Here is a 16,821-nt window from a genome sequence, read left to right on the forward strand (position 1 = left end):
CCCCCACTCTCTCTGTTAGAAGCCTCTCCTGACATAGTGGGGACCCTCCTAGGTGGCACAGTTAACGGGGACCCTGGGAGTCCCTCAGACGACGAAGACTTCCCCCACCTGTCCTCCTCCCCACGCGTATACAGACCTTCTCCCACCGGCCCCGATGAGGACTCCCTGTTAGTCAATGGCGCTTATTGCTATGGCGATGACAGTGTGTGGCGGGACCCGGGGCAGATGGGAGAGGAGGATCTGCTCGCCCTGGCAGTGGGAGGTCACACCCACCGGCAGGTGTCGCTCAACGACTACCTGGACGCCATCGAGGCCCCCACGAGTCCAGGGGAGCAGCCCCCAGCGGGGCCTTCGCCCAAACTGCGCTCCAGCTTTCCCACGGACACGCGGCTCAACGCCATGCTGCACATAGACTCAGACGAGGATGAGGAGGCAGGGCAGCAGGAGGCTGGGACGCAGCAGAACACAGACTCATCAAAGACATCCTCTGAGTCTCAGGAGAACCAGAGTCCAACCGCAGAGACCCTCACTGGAGCTGCAGAGGGGGCCGTCCAAACTCAGGCCGGAGCAACAGCTGCTGGACCGTCAGCTTCAGACAGTTCCTCAGCTCCCAGCTCATCTCAGGCAGCAGGGGCGGAGGCAGCAGCAGCAGCAGCAGGGCCGGGGGGGGCTCTGGGAGAGTGTACCTGTCAGGAGCAGAGCAGCAGGATGGGTGATCTGCCCTGCACCCCCTCACTTGCTCCACTTTCCCCCATTCAGGTGAGCAGCTGTAGTTTGTTGACTAACTTACTAACTTCAAAATCTCTTCATTACATCAAATGTAGCTTTTATTTCAACTGGCACACATTAGCTTCAAATAAACCAAACTGATGCGTATATCACTGGCTGTCCTGATATCAATTGAGAGCTTGATCCACCAGTTTAGAGACAGAATACAAACTGTCAGGTTTTAAATCTCTTTTTCTATTGTCCTCAGGAGGTGGTGGACACAAGGAAAGAAGTGGCTCCAAAGGCGGAGGAGGAGGGGGAGTCATCGAGCAGCGAGGCCAACGCTCCGGTAGCAGCTGCTCCTGCAAACCGCAGCACAGCTGACCAGGCAGGAGCGACATCAGAAGTTGGTAGGTGGTTGTTTAAAACACAATGATTACAATACTACGTGTCATATGAAATGTGTAACGGTTTAAATGACTTTAAATCTCCCACATTAGAGTTCATTCACACATTAAAAATGTTGTTGTTTACAGGAGCAAGGGCCAGTAGCAGGAGCAGTCGGGAGCAGCAGGAGGAGGAGGAGGTGTGGACGAGGAGGCAGTCCCTGCAGGCCTGTGCAGGCCCGGTCCAAACCCAGGAAGTGGGGGTGGAGGGGGAGACAGGTGAGATGCTCGATTATCTCAATTAGAAGTCATTTTATATACAACCGTTTTTATAGCAACACTTATGATTCTCCACACACGTGACCTGTATTTGACAGAATTGTTCACATGTTAAAGTGGCATATTAAAACAAATTGATCCCATGACAAAATTAATCATATGCTGTACCGAAATGAGTAATAAGAGGAACATCCCCATCCAACATTTGGACCACAGCTTTCGTGTCATAGGCTCAGGGATTAATAATATTAAACTGGAGTGTGTGTGTGTGTGTGTGTGTGTGTGTGTGTGTGTGTGTGTGTGTGTGTGTGTGTGTGTGTGTGTGTGTGTGTGTGTGTGTGTGTGTGTGTGTCAGAACTCCGCAGGGACAGCGTTGTGGCTCAGTCCAGCTCCAGGTCCCGCCTCAGTCTCCTGCTCCAGTCCCCCAGCGCCAAGTTCCTCACCAGCCCCGACTTCTTCACTGTGCTTCATTCCAACCCTGTACGGACTCTTTTTCTTCTTCTATCGCTTTATTCTTTCCAAAGATCAGTCTCTCTTTGCCCTTACCTCCATAGTATAGGTCGCACTAACGTAGATAATTCACTATTTGCCAAAACTACATTCATTTCTGGAAAGGGTTGGATAGTAGCCCCACACACATTTAGCTTTTACTCATTACACTACTGCTGAAATTGGTGAATTGATATAGATGATATAATATCCCAGTGGTTCCACTTCACTTAACTCCACGTTTCCCTGGTGGATGTGTTTCCTCTCTCCTTCCTCTCCTCTCCTGCTTCCCTCGCTTGCTCAGAGTGCCTACCGTATGTTCACCACCAACACGTGTCTGAAGCACATGATCAGTAAGGTGCGGAGGGATGCTCACCACTTTGAGCGCTACCAGCACAACAGAGACCTGGTGGCCTTCCTCAACATGATGGCCAACAAACAGCTGGAGCTGCCCCGAGGCTGGGAGATGAAGCACGATCACACCGGCAAGGTGGGGGCGCACCCAAAGTCCTTAGCATTATATTACATTTGAAACCTCCATCCTGAGTACATCTGGAGTTAATTAAGCCGTCTACCTTGAGCTGATGTTTTAAAATATGTGAAGAAATACTTGGGGAGGCTGTGGCTCAGTGGAAGTGTGCTGGACTTTGCAGGTTCGAGTCCCACTGCAGTCAGACTGTCGTTGTGTCCCTGAGACACTTCACCCCAAATTGCTCCTGTGGGGATTGTCCACAGTATTTAGTATGTAAGTCGCTTTGGATAAAAGCGCCTAACAAATGACATGTAATGTAATGCTTGACATTTCTTGTGTTGTGTATACACGCAGCCTTTCTTTGTGGATCATAACTGCCGCGCCACCAGCTTCATCGACCCCCGGCTGCCCCTGCAGAGCACCCGGCCCCCCAGCGTCCTGGCTCACCGCCAACACCTGACCCGCCAACGCAGCCACAGCGCGGGGGAGGTCAGCCCCCGACGACTGGTACGTCAGCTACATACCTGAAGCACCTGGGTGTCATCCCAAATAACTTAAAGTAGACTGATGTTTTAAATGTGCAGTGCAATGTTGACCAGCTAACTGCACATTACCCACTTTAAGGACGGCTTACTAAATACATCTATCAACATCCTATGATCAACATTATACCTAACAGCAGTCCTCTCGAGAGTAATAACAGACCATCAAATGTGGAAATGGACCAATCAGGATCCAGTATTCAACTAAGCCGTACATAAAATAATTGTCCTCTCTAAAGGTTGGTGAAGACCCTCGTCACGCCGGCCCCCCGGTCCTGCCGCGACCTTCGAGCACCTTCAGCTCCACCAGCAGGGGGCAGAGTCAGGACGTGGTGCCAGTGGGTCAGTACCAACACACACAACCTGTCTGCTTTTCAGAAACGAGTCAAATATGACTGACACAAATATCTCTGCTTTTCTTCCAGCTTACAACGACAAAATTGTGGCGTTTCTTCGACAACCAAACATCTTCGAGATTTTACAGGAGAGACAACCTGAGTTCAACCGGAACCATTCACTCAGGTACACACACACACACACACACACACACACACACACACACACACACACACACACACACACACACACACACACACACACACACTCAGATTCACACATTTGTCTGATGGGTAAAAAAGCTGTTACGAGTCCTGTATTCAAAATCACAGTTACAGTCAGCAGCATCTGTTTCATTGTAATGTTGCTATGACGACAGGGAGAAGGTGCAGCTGATCCGCACTGACGGAGGCTCAGGATTGGCCCGGCTGTCAGGTGACGCTGACCTTGTCATGCTGTTAAGGTAACAGCTGCATTGAATTATTTTCCCTTTCCGTCGTCTTATTGTATTATCTGTGTATCACTCTTCTTCTTCACTTCCTCCTAATGTGCTTCCTTCCTTTCGTACTTTCTATTGAATGTGTTTCCTCTCCTCTCTCTCCTCTGCAGTCTGTTTGAAGATGAAGTGATGTGCTACGTACCGCCTCACGCCTTACTGCACCCGAGCTACTGCCAGTCTCCCCGGGGGTCGCCCGTCTCCTCCCCGCAGAACTCTCCTGGTAAGAGACACAGACATGGCATCTTATTGCATTAAGGCCAACACTGTGTAGGCAGAAGTTATTAGAACCTACAGTAGCTGCTGCATTGATATCCAGTAATACCAGCTGTGGACACGGGCCCTGAAGGAGTACATGTCCCCCCCCCCCTCCTCTCTGCCTGTAGGGACTCAGAGAGCCAATGCCAGAGCCCCAGCCCCGTACAAGAGAGACTTTGAGGCCAAACTGCGCAACTTCTACAGGAAACTGGAAACCAAAGGCTACGGTCAGGGACCAGGGAAGCTCAAGTAAGGGATTCACATCTGTTGGAGAAAAACATCTCCTCTGTGTGTCTGTCCGCTCACCTGCCTTCTGTCCCTGTCTCAGGTTGATCATCCGCCGGGACCACCTGCTGGAGGATGCCTTCAATCAGATCATGTGCTACTCCCGGAAAGACCTGCAGCGCAGCAAGCTCTACGTCAGCTTTGTGGGGGAGGAGGGGTGAGTAGGTGGGAGGGAAGGAATACGCATGAAACCCACACAGGTGGAATGTAAATAAATATATCCATCAGAATCAGAATACTTTTAAGTTATCATCATAACTTGGATTGTACAGCAATGCAGTAACTATTGGTATCTAAATGTGTGTTTTGCAGGTTGGACTACAGCGGGCCTTCCAGAGAGTTCTTCTTCCTGGTTTCCAGGGAGCTGTTCAACCCTTATTATGGTCTGTTTGAGTACTCGGCCAATGACACCTACACCGTGCAGATCAGCCCCATGTCCGCCTTCGTAGACAATCACCACGAATGGTGAGCTTCTACTACCAGGTTTATTAAACACACAATGAAGCGCACAGAGGATCTAATCCCCATCCAACATTTGGACCACAGCTTTCGTGTCATAGGCTCAGGGATTAATAATATTAAACTGGAGTGTGTGTGTGTGTGTGTGTGTGTGTGTGTGTGTGTGTGTGTGTGTGTGTGTGTGTGTGTGTGTGTGTGTGTGTGTTTCAGGTTCCGGTTTAGTGGTCGTATTCTGGGCTTGGCTCTGATCCATCAGTACCTACTGGACGCCTTCTTCACCAGACCCTTCTACAAAGGCCTACTGCGCATGTACGTACAACGTGTGTGTGCGTGTGTGTGTGTGTGTGTGTGTGTACATGCACGAATACACATTTATTAAATGTTTCTATATATTTCTGTTGACGTGTTTAAAATGTTGAATATTGTGGAGTATGTGTGTGTGTGTGTGTGTGTGTGTGTGTGTGTGTGTGTAGTCATTTGGTCTCTCACTTATTCGTCTGTCACTTTTCGACTCTCTTCTTCTTCTCTTTTCACCTAAAGACGTGTCGGCATCGTCCCACAGTGATGACATCACAGCCAGATGTTTTATCTGTGATTGCTAATAATCAATAATACAAGTTTAAAGTAGTTTAAATGAACTTGTATAGCAATTGGAGCTCATTGGTGGATGCGTTGTGGACTAAATTTGACGCTCCCTCAGTGTTCCTCCACTATTAAATAATTGCTTTAATGTTTGCAATGTCTCTCTGTGAGCATCTATTCCTAGTAACCCTAACCCTAGTGCATTTGGTGCCAATGCACAATTGGTCCCTGATGATAAAAGCCTACATGTATTCTGTTCTGGCTCAGGGAAGGATCCAGAAACAAACCAAAAACATTTTATTTTGCAGTAAAATCCATCCATTTAAAAAACGACACATTCTGAAAAAACATGGATTCTTCTTCCTCGAGTTGGGGAAAAGCTTCTTTCAGTGGGTTGTTCCTTTGATACGCCTCTACTCCCAAGATGACCCAAATCCTTGCTTTTTTCTCCCTGATCGTTCCTCCTCCAACACGTCTATACTTTTTCCTTCTGTCCTTCCTTCTCTATTTCTATCTCTGTCATTTCTTTTCTTTTTGTCTGCAACATCAAACTTTCCATTATGTGTCTCCTCCCTTTCAGCCTGTCCATATTCCAATATAACTTTCCTGCTCTGCTGTATTTCTGTCTCGACTTTCCATTTCCCCTCGCTCTGCTCTCCACGTATGCCCCGTCCTTTCACCCTCTACTCCTTCTCTTTCTGTTCTGTGCAACCCACTCACAGAACAACGATTTAACACCTTTTGTAGATGCTATAATTAACATTATCTTGGTGCTTTTTGGAGAAGTGTGTCGGACATCCTTACCTAACCTCAGAGAATTAAAAAAAATGAAAACGATGAAAACGCCACGTATCTGTCAGAAAGCTTAAGAAATGGACGGCACACAAATATCAAAGGACGACAATCTGAGGGAGAAAATCCTAATTTTCTCTCTCTCATTGTGTAAAATATGAGTGGAAACACACACACACACACACACACACACACACACACACACACACACACACACACACACACAGACACACACACACACACACACACACACACACATACACCCTATTTTTATCAGTAGGCCTTGCCCTGTAATTTGTCTGAATGTGGTCAGTGTGGAGGCCAGTGAAGAGTTAAACTCTCTGTGAAGGACTCTGCTTTCTCTCACACTCTCACCACTCCCTACCATGAGCAACAGTCCAACGTAGCACTGTGTGTGTGTGTGTGTGTGTGTGTGTGTGTGTGTGTGTGTGGGGGTGTGTGGGGGTGTGTGTGTGTGTGTGTTTGTGTGTTGTGATATTTCTTTAACTTTTGAGGTAAAGCACAACAGTTCAAACCCCATCTTTTTCTTCTCTTTCTGTTCCATCCCTCCCCCCCCTCTCCAGTTTGTGACGGGGACGTCCAGTATTCCTTACGAGGGCTTCGCCGCCCTGCGAGGCAGCAACGGGCCCCGCAGGTTCTGTGTGGAGAAGTGGGGGAAGGTCAGCGCACTGCCCAGGTAGGAAGCTCAGCATGGTCTGCTTCTGGACATTTTAACTGATTTCACATCGTTTTTAGTCTCAGGAAGGTAGACTGTTGAAAATACATAGTTCTTCTTTGGGTTTAAATAAGTAAAATACCAAGGAATGGAGACATGGTTGTATAGCCTTAGTATGGAACTATTTAGAAAATCCCATACATTAATATAACACAAATGTTGAAATCAACATTCATTTCGTGAGATAAAGCAGTTTTCATTTTGAAAGTATTCTCTTCTTTTGTTACTATTATAACACAATATAAGTCATTAGTTGGCTCAAATTGTCACAGTTCCACACCCTACTTTTTTGCTTAATTGTAAATATTATCTTACGGGTATATTTCATTTTATAAAACAATACCTTGGGCTATATAAATACAATTAGATTGAGGTGTGTTCAGAAGGGTAAAGCCACTTCAACATGAGCTTCACAGTGGCTAAAATGTTATATTGATTATACAGACGTTCAATAATAAACTGATCCTTTGAATGACATCGTGCTAACATCCCCCCCCGGCCCGCCCTCTGCAGAGCTCACCCTGCTTCAACCGCCTGGACCTGCCCCCCTACCCCTCCTTCTCCATGCTGTACGAGAAGATGCTGACGGCCGTGGAGGAGACCAGCACCTTCGGACTGGAATGAAACCCTGGTGCGACCAAGAACCCCCTCCCCCCTCCCAAGGACTGCTGCTGGGAGAGAAGAAGAAGTTGGATTAAAGCCCCGTCCCTGTCACGACGGGCTACATTTGATAAAGCTGCACTCGAAGGACCTTTTTGTTGCACGTATTTAACTTAGTGACACACCTGTGTGATGTGAGGAATGAAGAATCACTGCCTTTGGGACCAGAACTTTTACTGCCAGGGTTCTACCAATCGGAGCCCGACCTGGGGGGTTTGTTTGTATCACTTTAGGAAGAAGAAGAAGCGAACACTGCCTTCACTGCTAGAGCTGCAGCCTCTGGTGGTCTCGGGGGTCCGACCCCTTGGCCCGTTCACTCTGCACTCCCCTTTCTCGTATGGCTTTTGGTAATCTTTGAGCGACTTCCCTGAGATGTTCCACTGCTCCTTTTCCAGTGCAGGAATGGCATTGTTACAGTATTTTCATCGACAAGAAGAAATTGGATTTTCTAATGTTCTGTGATTTGAATGTAACTCACTTTATGAGGTAGTGTTGTTTGTGATGATTTTGTACCAGATTTTAAAAAAGGGTTAACACTTATTTGCAATGTTTTAAATGACCTAGTAGGTAAGCATATACATTTACTCTGATTTGTTATATAACTGAAAGATAAATTGAAATGATCATGGTGTGTTTTTAAAGAGGACCTGCACCAAACAGGATTTTTATTTAGTCTGGAGAACACTGGGACTTCTTTGCAGCGCCACAAGACCCTATAACGGATAAAATCATTATCCTTTTTTATACATTTCAATTAATTGTGCAGTTGATCCTTTGCATTATTTTATTTATAATCTCCTCGTGATTAAAGATCTGCTTCTGCCCCACACAACCAGATCAGAACAAAATATAGTTATTCTAGAGGGAGGTGTCAAAAACAACTAGGTCATCTGATTTAAACATGGAAATGTTTTCATAGGAAATGACCCTGATATTTAATGAAAGGAGATATGATCCAGCTAGGGACCTTTGTTCACACTTGAATGTACAAACTAATATTATATCCATTCACATTATGAACATTGTTATATTTTCCCCTCAGTTTGTCTTACCAGAATGTACCAAAGTGTCGAGCCTCACAGCATCTCTTCTGTACAGCCACCTCACTTTAATATGAATGTTTGTCAGCACTATCCTCCTCAAATAAAAGGTCATCACTCTATGCAAGCTTTGGCTCTCCTTCTATAATGTGTCCATTATTACCCACATAAGTAAAAGCTATTTTTATAACCTTTATTTCTAAATGTAATCTGATTCCTGTTCTTGGCTTGGAGCAAGGCAGTTATTTAATTCCAAAAGCTTTTATTAAACAAGAAGACTTTTCCCCAACCCTGAAGCCAGACCAGAGCAACACACACCATGGCAACCGAGGACTTTTTCACATTGTCCACGTGTACTTGTGTGTATGAGAGGAAATGACATACAGACACCTGATGCTCAGATCAAATAGCTTAGAGAGATACACAACCGCTCAGCAACCCTGAAGTCTTAAGTTCGATCCTCGTGAGGTGCAGTGATTTTTGAAAGCCAACACCCAAAGTGAAGAATTAGATTAGAAAATGTAATGGAGAAGAGCCAGAACAAATGGCTCAGAGAGATCCAACATTGCCCCGAAAGCTAAAGGTTGTTAGTTTGATCTTTGTGAGGTGCATTCTTTCTTAAAGTCCATCATCCCATATAAAAAGACAAAATCACTTCAAAACCTTCTCATACTGTGTCAGGTCAAATGGCTCAGAGCGTTAGAAGACTGCCTGTGAGACTGAAGGTTGTGCGTTCAAGGCTCTTCAGGTCCAGTCATCTTTAACACACACATAAGGTCCACAAACCCAAATGAACAAGACATAAGCTCTACGAAACAATAACGTCTCAAGTCAAATAAGAGGTGCTTGGGCTGTCTATTTAAAGTCCAAACCTGAGGTGAAAATCTCAGCTAGGCCAGGGAACATCTAACTGTGTCAGGTCGTATGGCTCACTGTGATAAGAAACCCGTCTTGGAAACCCAGAGAACGTGAGTCCAAACTCGGGTGGTCCACTGGGTTAAAGATTCCCAGGGAGTTTGAGTCTTGTTGCCATGCAGAGTTTAAATGTGTCTTTCCCTTGATGAAGAAGTCAAATACAGTAAAAGCAAGAGAAGTGTCTATCAGGTCTCATAGCTCAAGAGATAGAAGGGTGGTTGGTAGACCAGAGGGTTGCAGGTTCGAGCCTTCATACGTTGCAGAGAGTAGATGGGATAAGGGCAATGAATAGGTTAATAGGATGCTAAATTAAGGAATAAGAATAAAGGAGTGTTTAGTAAACAGGAGTAGTGATAGGATACTATCTTGGGAACTGGAAATGAAGAAAAGAGACAAATGTATTTTTAAAAACTTTTTTTTATCACATTCATACATAGCAAGTGCAGCCTTTCTCCCAAGTCTGCTAAAGTCTGCTAACGTCCCAGTAGTGTGTAAGCTTCACAGTCTACTAAACTTCCCAAGTCTGCTAAGTCTACTCAAAACGTCCCCAAGTTCTGCTAACGTCCCCAAGACTGCTAAGTCTGCTAAATGTCCCCAAGTCGCTAAACGTCACCAAAGTCAACTAGTCTGCTTAAACGTCCCCAGTCCTGCTAAACTTCCCAAGTCTGCTAAACGTCCCCAAGTTGCAAGTTGTCTAAACGTCCCCCCAAGTCTGCTATAACTGTCCCAAAGTCTGCTAAAGTTCTGCTAAATGTCCCAAGTCTGCTAAAACCGTCCCCATGTCTCTAATGCTGCTAAACTCCCCTAAGTCTGCTAAAACTTCCCCAAGCTGCTAAGCACTATACGTCTCCTCCATAGTCTGCTAAACGTCCCAGAAGTCTGCTAAGTTCTGCTAAACGGTTCCAACGTCTGCTAAATGTCCCCAAGTTTGCTAACGTCTCCCCAAGTGGCTAAGTCTGCTAGTTTATAAAGTCCCCAAGTCCTGCTAAGTTAATAAGCGGCCGATAGGTGGCGCCGCTCTCACTGCAACTCCTGTGCAGGTCCCTGCAGTCACTGCCGTAGTCTGCTAAATTCTGTAGGCCTGCAAGTTCTGCTAGTCTGCAAAGTCGGGGGGGCTGCGTGGCTGGGGGGGCCCGCTCGCACCCAGCCACCGCCCCAAGTCGGCTAGTCTGGCTAAGTGCTGTGTGCTCTCACTGCAGGCCACATCGATGTCTGTTAAGTCCTGCTATACGTTCCCTCAGGCTGCAAGTCTGCTTATTATTCTTCTCCTCAAGGCTGGAACATCGTCCACAAGTTTTTTCAGATTATATTAGGCAAGCCGGGAGGTCTCCATTTGTTATGGGGGGGGGTCCTCTTCACTCTCTGTGGGTATGATTAAAGAAGAAAAGACACCATGAATTCAGTATTAGTTAACCCGAATCTGATAAATCATTGTATTTTATGTGGAAATAAGGCACGGATGTAGTGTGAAAATACAAGGCGTAGTATAGTATGATTATAATGATGACAGAAATGTCAGAATATTAGCATGTGGTTAAACACTTGCAAAAATATTTGAAACGCCATAGTCGATATATGTTGACATGTGTCGATTTTAATAAGAAAAGCAAAAAAATAATGCAAATTCAATTATTTGACGCCTAATAAGGCACTGGTATAGTGTGTGAATACAAGGCGTGGTATTATTTTGTTCATAAATGACAGAAAGTCCATTTATATAGCTATGTGAAAAATTATTATGACAAAATAAATGTCTATAACCCTATGACCAATGTCGAAGAAATGCAAAAGGAGAAACCGCGGACGTATGTCGATTTAATATTCATTAATTTGTATCCATAGTTTATAGTATGTCGGTATTTTTGATATATCATAATAAGTCATAGGATGAGTACCGTAGATTCGTGCAGAAGTCTCCATAAGCCCCGTCTTCAATTGATGTCAGGATTGAATGTTCCTCGCTTTCATAGTCCTGTGGGGAGAAAGAAGAAAAAGGACACCATGAAGTCGGAAAGGAGATTGGGACACATATCAGAAAAAACATACATAGTACTGTATAGTATGTCAAAAATTCGAGAATGGTCAAGTCTATAGTACCGTAAGTTCTTCAGGATTCCAGAGCCACCGTCTTTCGTTGATGTCGGAATATACTTGACTCGGTGTTCCGGGAAAGGAGAAAAAGCCACCATGAAGTCAGTTTAGTAGAATGAAAAGATATATTAATATATAAATGCAAAAACATCAACAAGTTGACATCATAAATAGTCATAGTGTAGTATGTCGGAAATATCAGAAAAGTCAAGTAATAGTACCGTAAGTTCTTCAGAACTCCTGAAGCCATCGTCTTCATTTGATGTCAGGAATGAATGTCCTCGACATCCTGTGAGGAGAAAAGAAGAAAGACACATGAAGTCAGATAGTAGGTCTGACTATAGAATTGTTATAATATAATAAAAGGCGATTAGTAGAAACAAGTATGTACAGTAGGTCAAAATGAACATACAAAAAGTAGATTAATAGTTTATGAATTTAAATGCGAAATATCTCAAAAATAATATCATATTATTTATGCAAGTTATTGTATAGTACGTATTCGTGGTAAAAAAGACATACAATGTAATAGTCAAGTATGTCATAAAAAAATGAATTCAATAGTTTAGTTATCTTAGAAATCCCACATTATGTTTCATACATGTGATTTAGTGATAGTTAAAATAACGGAGACAAAACCTGACACTCCTCCATTAGTTCCCTCTCTAAGACAACCAGCCCATCTGCAGACTCCGAACGGAAACACAATATATCAGGAAGCCCTCAGGATTTAAGTCTGTAATCATTTCCATTTGAAAAACAAACCTTATGACATGGTATATAAGAAAGGTTTCGTAAAAACGTTATTAAAAATGATACATTTTGTACCTATTAAAAATATATATGATAATTTATAGATACGTATTACATAATATATATGTATGGGGTGATTAATATAGAATGTCATTTGTGAAAAAAATGTAACTTGTCATTAAAAGTCATAAACAAAATTGAATTATCAGAATTACATGCCAAAGTATGTCATTTACCAAATACAGAGTCAACGAGAGTATGCTGTTTTTACTCTTACTGCTTATTTGACAGCTTTTAGTTAACGTTACATTTTAGGTTTAGCTTATTTAGCTAAATTATAAATCATTATTAGTAACTTTACATATATGTATAGTGAAGATATCCAGCAGCGTATATTACAATTATTCAAAATGTATCTCATTAAATGTTACTCACTGTTGTTAGACAGTCCTACTCGCCCTAATCATTAAGTCCCTAATAAATCCTCCTTAATTNCAAGTGTTTATTTGTTTTAATCTGGATGATTACAATTTAGCTACAATAGTTAATAAAAACAAAAAATTCAGTAGGTGTTTGTGTTCCGTCTGAGTTGGATCACCAGAACCATAGAAAATAGATTTTTTTCCCTGAGATCCTGGGAGTCTCTTAACACATTGGGGACACAATGACACATACATGTAAAAGACATGAAAATTGAAATTTATGAAAAAGTGTTGCATAATAGGGGACCTATTTTAAACAAAATTACTGAAATTAATCAACTTTTCCACGATATTCTAATTTATTGAGTTATACCTGTAATTGAAACAATGGCTATGACAGAGACAAATAGAATGATAACAGAACAGTTATTGAGTTTGTGAAGATTTACATAGAGCTAAAACACTGATTGTTTTGTTATTATTCAAACAATCAATGATTTAGTTAAAGGTGGGGTAGGTAATTTTGAAGAAACCGGCTCGAGTGCGCTAGAATTTGAAAATACACAGCCGGAACAAATCTGCCACTTCCTCACAGAGCCCCTCCTCCAACACACACAAACGCGCACATGACCAATGAGGGCACGAGATAAGTTTGTGCACAGATGGAAGGCAGTTATTTTAGCCGGGCCGGCTCAGATGATTGCTCGTGCTTTTTACAGCGCAACGGCTTCCACAGATGAGATTTTTTAATGGATTTTTTTTCAAAGCACTTCAGATATTCATTGCTATCGGGATGTTAAGAGCATTCCATGGAATATAACAAACAGTGTATCTCGAGCCGGTTTCTCAAACTTACCTACCCCACCTTTAAGTAACTACAAAATAAGAAATGATTATAATACAGTATGTAGTTGATTAAGTTGGACATTTAAGAACAGGCATGACTCCTTCCCTACCACGGTGCTTTGATAGGAGTGTTAAAAGCATGACATCATGGTCACAAAGAGTTGTCATGAGCATGGGAATTGAATTAGATATAGAGTAGGGCTGGGCAATATATCAATATGTTTTCATTATGATATGCAACTAGATATGGTCTTAGAGTTTGGATATATGATATGTGTTTTATTTTCCTGTTGTTAAAGGCTGCATGACATAACATTACTTTCTAAACTCGCCAGATTACCTTTTATTTGCCTTAACCCACTTAGTTGTTATTTATATATCAAGGTGTATTTGTTAAATGGTAATGGTACACAGGATGATATTTCATCTTGTACGTATTGCCCAGCCCTACTGAAGAGACTATATTTTGACTATATGTTTATTTCTGCTGCTTTAAGTATTGCCTTATTTACATGTATGGGGCTTTATGGGTATTGCCTTCATAAGCGTGGACACAGAGTCTGTAAAATGTATGTTTATGATTATATAACACATCTTTTACTGTATTGAAAAGATCTGTTACAGTAGTGCAGAGTCAAAACAAACCAGGTGCACAATGGCCGTGACGTCAGTAGATTGCTGTTTGTTTGCTGGGTGTGGAAGTGACTGAATAAATAACCTAATAGCAGCTGGATTATAAGATGTATGCTGTTGTGTTACAGTGGCTATCAAGGGCTTATATTCATGCAAGACTGCAGCTGGCTGTCACATGAAAATAGTAATAGGTTACACATTTTTGGGAAGAATGTTAGAAGGGCAACAGGAAAAATATAAAAAAATGTCCACCCTTTGTGACCTTGACGTGCAGTTTCCCCCTCAATAATCTACACTGTGCTTTTATGATCATGTACTTCTGAATCAGTTGGCAGTGTGAGGCTGTAATATGCAATATAAAGTCTATTTAGTAATATCAAAGTGTGGTTTTGAAATGGGAACAACACATATGAGCAATCACTGCTTATCACATCCCGGTAAAGAGACTTAATGTCATTATATCATGCCGATAAATGTACTTTGACACAATTTTAGGTTAAGACTAGTAACATGTTCGGATCTGAACATTAAAGACCTTCCCATCAGCGTCAGTGGAGAAGTGTTTTGGGTTGTTTTACACACTTTGTTGCTTTAGTGTCTGGTTTTTGGCTTGTCCCATCTTAATCCTTATTTCAGAGGCTACCTTGTTGTCACATTCAAACTCACAGTCTCTCAGTTGTGACTCAGCAGATATTTTCCTAATGTTAGTCAGACTGTGGTTACTGCTGGTATAAAACATTTTGCATTATGTGCCGCTTTGAATATCTCCATAGGCTGTGTTGATCGACAAAGATTTCACTTATCGTACCAAACCTGCCGTGGCAAAATCACATTTTAGAAAGCCTCCCGTTACATAGGATGTGATAAGTTGTAGTTTAAAACTGTTAAACTGCTTTTTGAGCTAGATTTCACTCCTAAATGCCCCTCAAAGCAGTGCTTACTAAGGGTGTGAAACAGCATGTGTTTCCTGATGGGAATATGAACAGGTGTGTCCGGATCAGATAAGTAAGTGTGAGTAACGTCACATTTTGTAATCACATGTGCAGTGAGTGAGTGATGTGTAGGGTTGGCTTGTCATGTGAGGTTAGAGCCTCAAACAAATAAAGGAGAAACTGGCACAGAAAACAGTTGTTGGTGTTGTTAAACGGTTTCATTTTATATCGATTTAGTAGTTCCTAAAATACCCATAATCCACTCTGATGCATTTCCACAACAGCGTGCAGTAACAGATGATACCTGGGCCAGGGATCGATTAGTCTGCTGATTATTTTCTCCATTAATCCTTCATAAATGTGATTAAATTAAAAAAAGATGCAGGCTATTCTTGCTCAAAGCTAAATGTGATGTATTCCATCAAAACCCCCAACAAAATAAATATATTATATTTAATATAATATATAATAAAGAGCTGGAAAATCTTCATGACATTTTGAAATTTGACCTGTTTTGCGTCTGTTACTAACCACTCAAATTCAAAAATCACACATACTGTACCCCCAGTATGCAGATTATCCAAGTTTGTATGTTTTTGACGATTAACAAACTATAACAGAAGTCAAAAAGAAAACTTGTTTGAATGTATTTGGTTGATCAGGTTTATAGGGATATATTTTCATGGTGATTGACTCGTGTTTTGTTGTGTTTCAGGACCCGTCGGTCACACAGGTGACGAGCATCAACGTAGAACCAGTGGATCAGTTCAACCCGTTCCCTGCTCATCCCACAGTAAGACTGGAACATGTCCCTATCTACCGGTTTGATTCCTTTGCTTCCTGTTACTTTCCATCTTTAATGAGGATTTTTGTTCTCTTCTGAATCATCATGTTTCTTCAATGTTTTCTTTATTTTATCTGTATCTTTTCTTACTCCCTAGATAGATACATGGATGGAGGGATGGATAGATAGATGGATGGATGGACGGATGGATAGATAGAATGGAGGGATGGATGGAGGGATGAGATAGTGGATGGATGGAGGGATAGATGGATGGATGGATGGATGGATTGATAGATAGATAGATGGATGCAGGGATGGATAGATAGATGGATGGATGGACGGATGGATAGATAGATGGATGGATGGATGGATGGATGGATGGATAGATAGATAGATGGATGCAGGGATAGATGGAGGGATAGATGGATGGATGGATGGATAGAGGGATGGATAGAGGGATAGATAGATAGATAGAGGGATGGATAGATAGATAGATAGATAGATAGAGGGATGGATAGATGGATGGATGGATGGAGGGATAGATAGATGGATGGAGGGATAGATAGATAGAGGGATGGATAGATGGATGGAGGGATGGATAGATGGAGGGATAGATGGATGGATGGATGGAGGGATAGATAGATAGATAGATGGAGGGATAGATAGATAGAGGGATAGGATAGATGGATGGAGGGATGGATAGATGGAGGGATAGATGGATGGATGGATGGAGGGATAGATAGATAGATAGATGGAGGGATAGATAGATAGAGGGATAGATAGATAGATGGAGTGATAGATGGATGGATGGATGGAGGGATAGATAGATAGATAGAGGGATAGATAGATAGAGGGATAGATAGATAGATGGATAGATGGAGTGATAGATGGATGGATGGATGGAGGGATAGATAGATAGATAGAT

The 16,821-nt window shown here is 42.7% G+C and overlaps 2 protein-coding genes across 2 annotated transcripts in view; one reads left to right on the plus strand and one right to left on the minus strand.

Moving 5' to 3' along the window:
- Positions 1–8,000, plus strand: part of hecw2b (HECT, C2 and WW domain containing E3 ubiquitin protein ligase 2b) — a 13,061-nt gene extending 5,061 nt beyond the window's left edge. The window contains 17 exon segments of the mRNA XM_010795700.1: positions 20–759; positions 977–1,118; positions 1,245–1,380; positions 1,472–1,475; positions 1,668–1,853; positions 2,167–2,352; positions 2,689–2,841; positions 3,116–3,218; positions 3,302–3,398; positions 3,592–3,675; positions 3,822–3,931; positions 4,095–4,215; positions 4,295–4,408; positions 4,564–4,716; positions 4,921–5,023; positions 6,549–6,793; positions 7,336–8,000. Coding sequence (XP_010794002.1) covers positions 20–759; positions 977–1,118; positions 1,245–1,380; positions 1,472–1,475; positions 1,668–1,853; positions 2,167–2,352; positions 2,689–2,841; positions 3,116–3,218; positions 3,302–3,398; positions 3,592–3,675; positions 3,822–3,931; positions 4,095–4,215; positions 4,295–4,408; positions 4,564–4,716; positions 4,921–5,023; positions 6,549–6,793; positions 7,336–7,444 — 2,786 coding nt within the window. The 3' untranslated portion in view covers positions 7,445–8,000.
- Positions 7,705–16,821, minus strand: part of LOC104966515 (DNA replication fork stabilization factor DONSON) — an 18,182-nt gene continuing 9,065 nt past the window's right edge. The window contains exon 9 of the mRNA XM_010795701.1: positions 7,705–7,866. Within this exon, the coding sequence (XP_010794003.1) occupies positions 7,705–7,866 (162 nt within the window). The remainder of the gene's footprint in view (positions 7,867–16,821) is intronic.

Source organism: Notothenia coriiceps, unplaced genomic scaffold (genome assembly GCF_000735185.1).
Source record: "Notothenia coriiceps isolate Sejong01 unplaced genomic scaffold, NC01 NC01_scaffold00037246, whole genome shotgun sequence".
Lineage (NCBI taxonomy): Eukaryota > Metazoa > Chordata > Actinopteri > Perciformes > Nototheniidae > Notothenia > Notothenia coriiceps.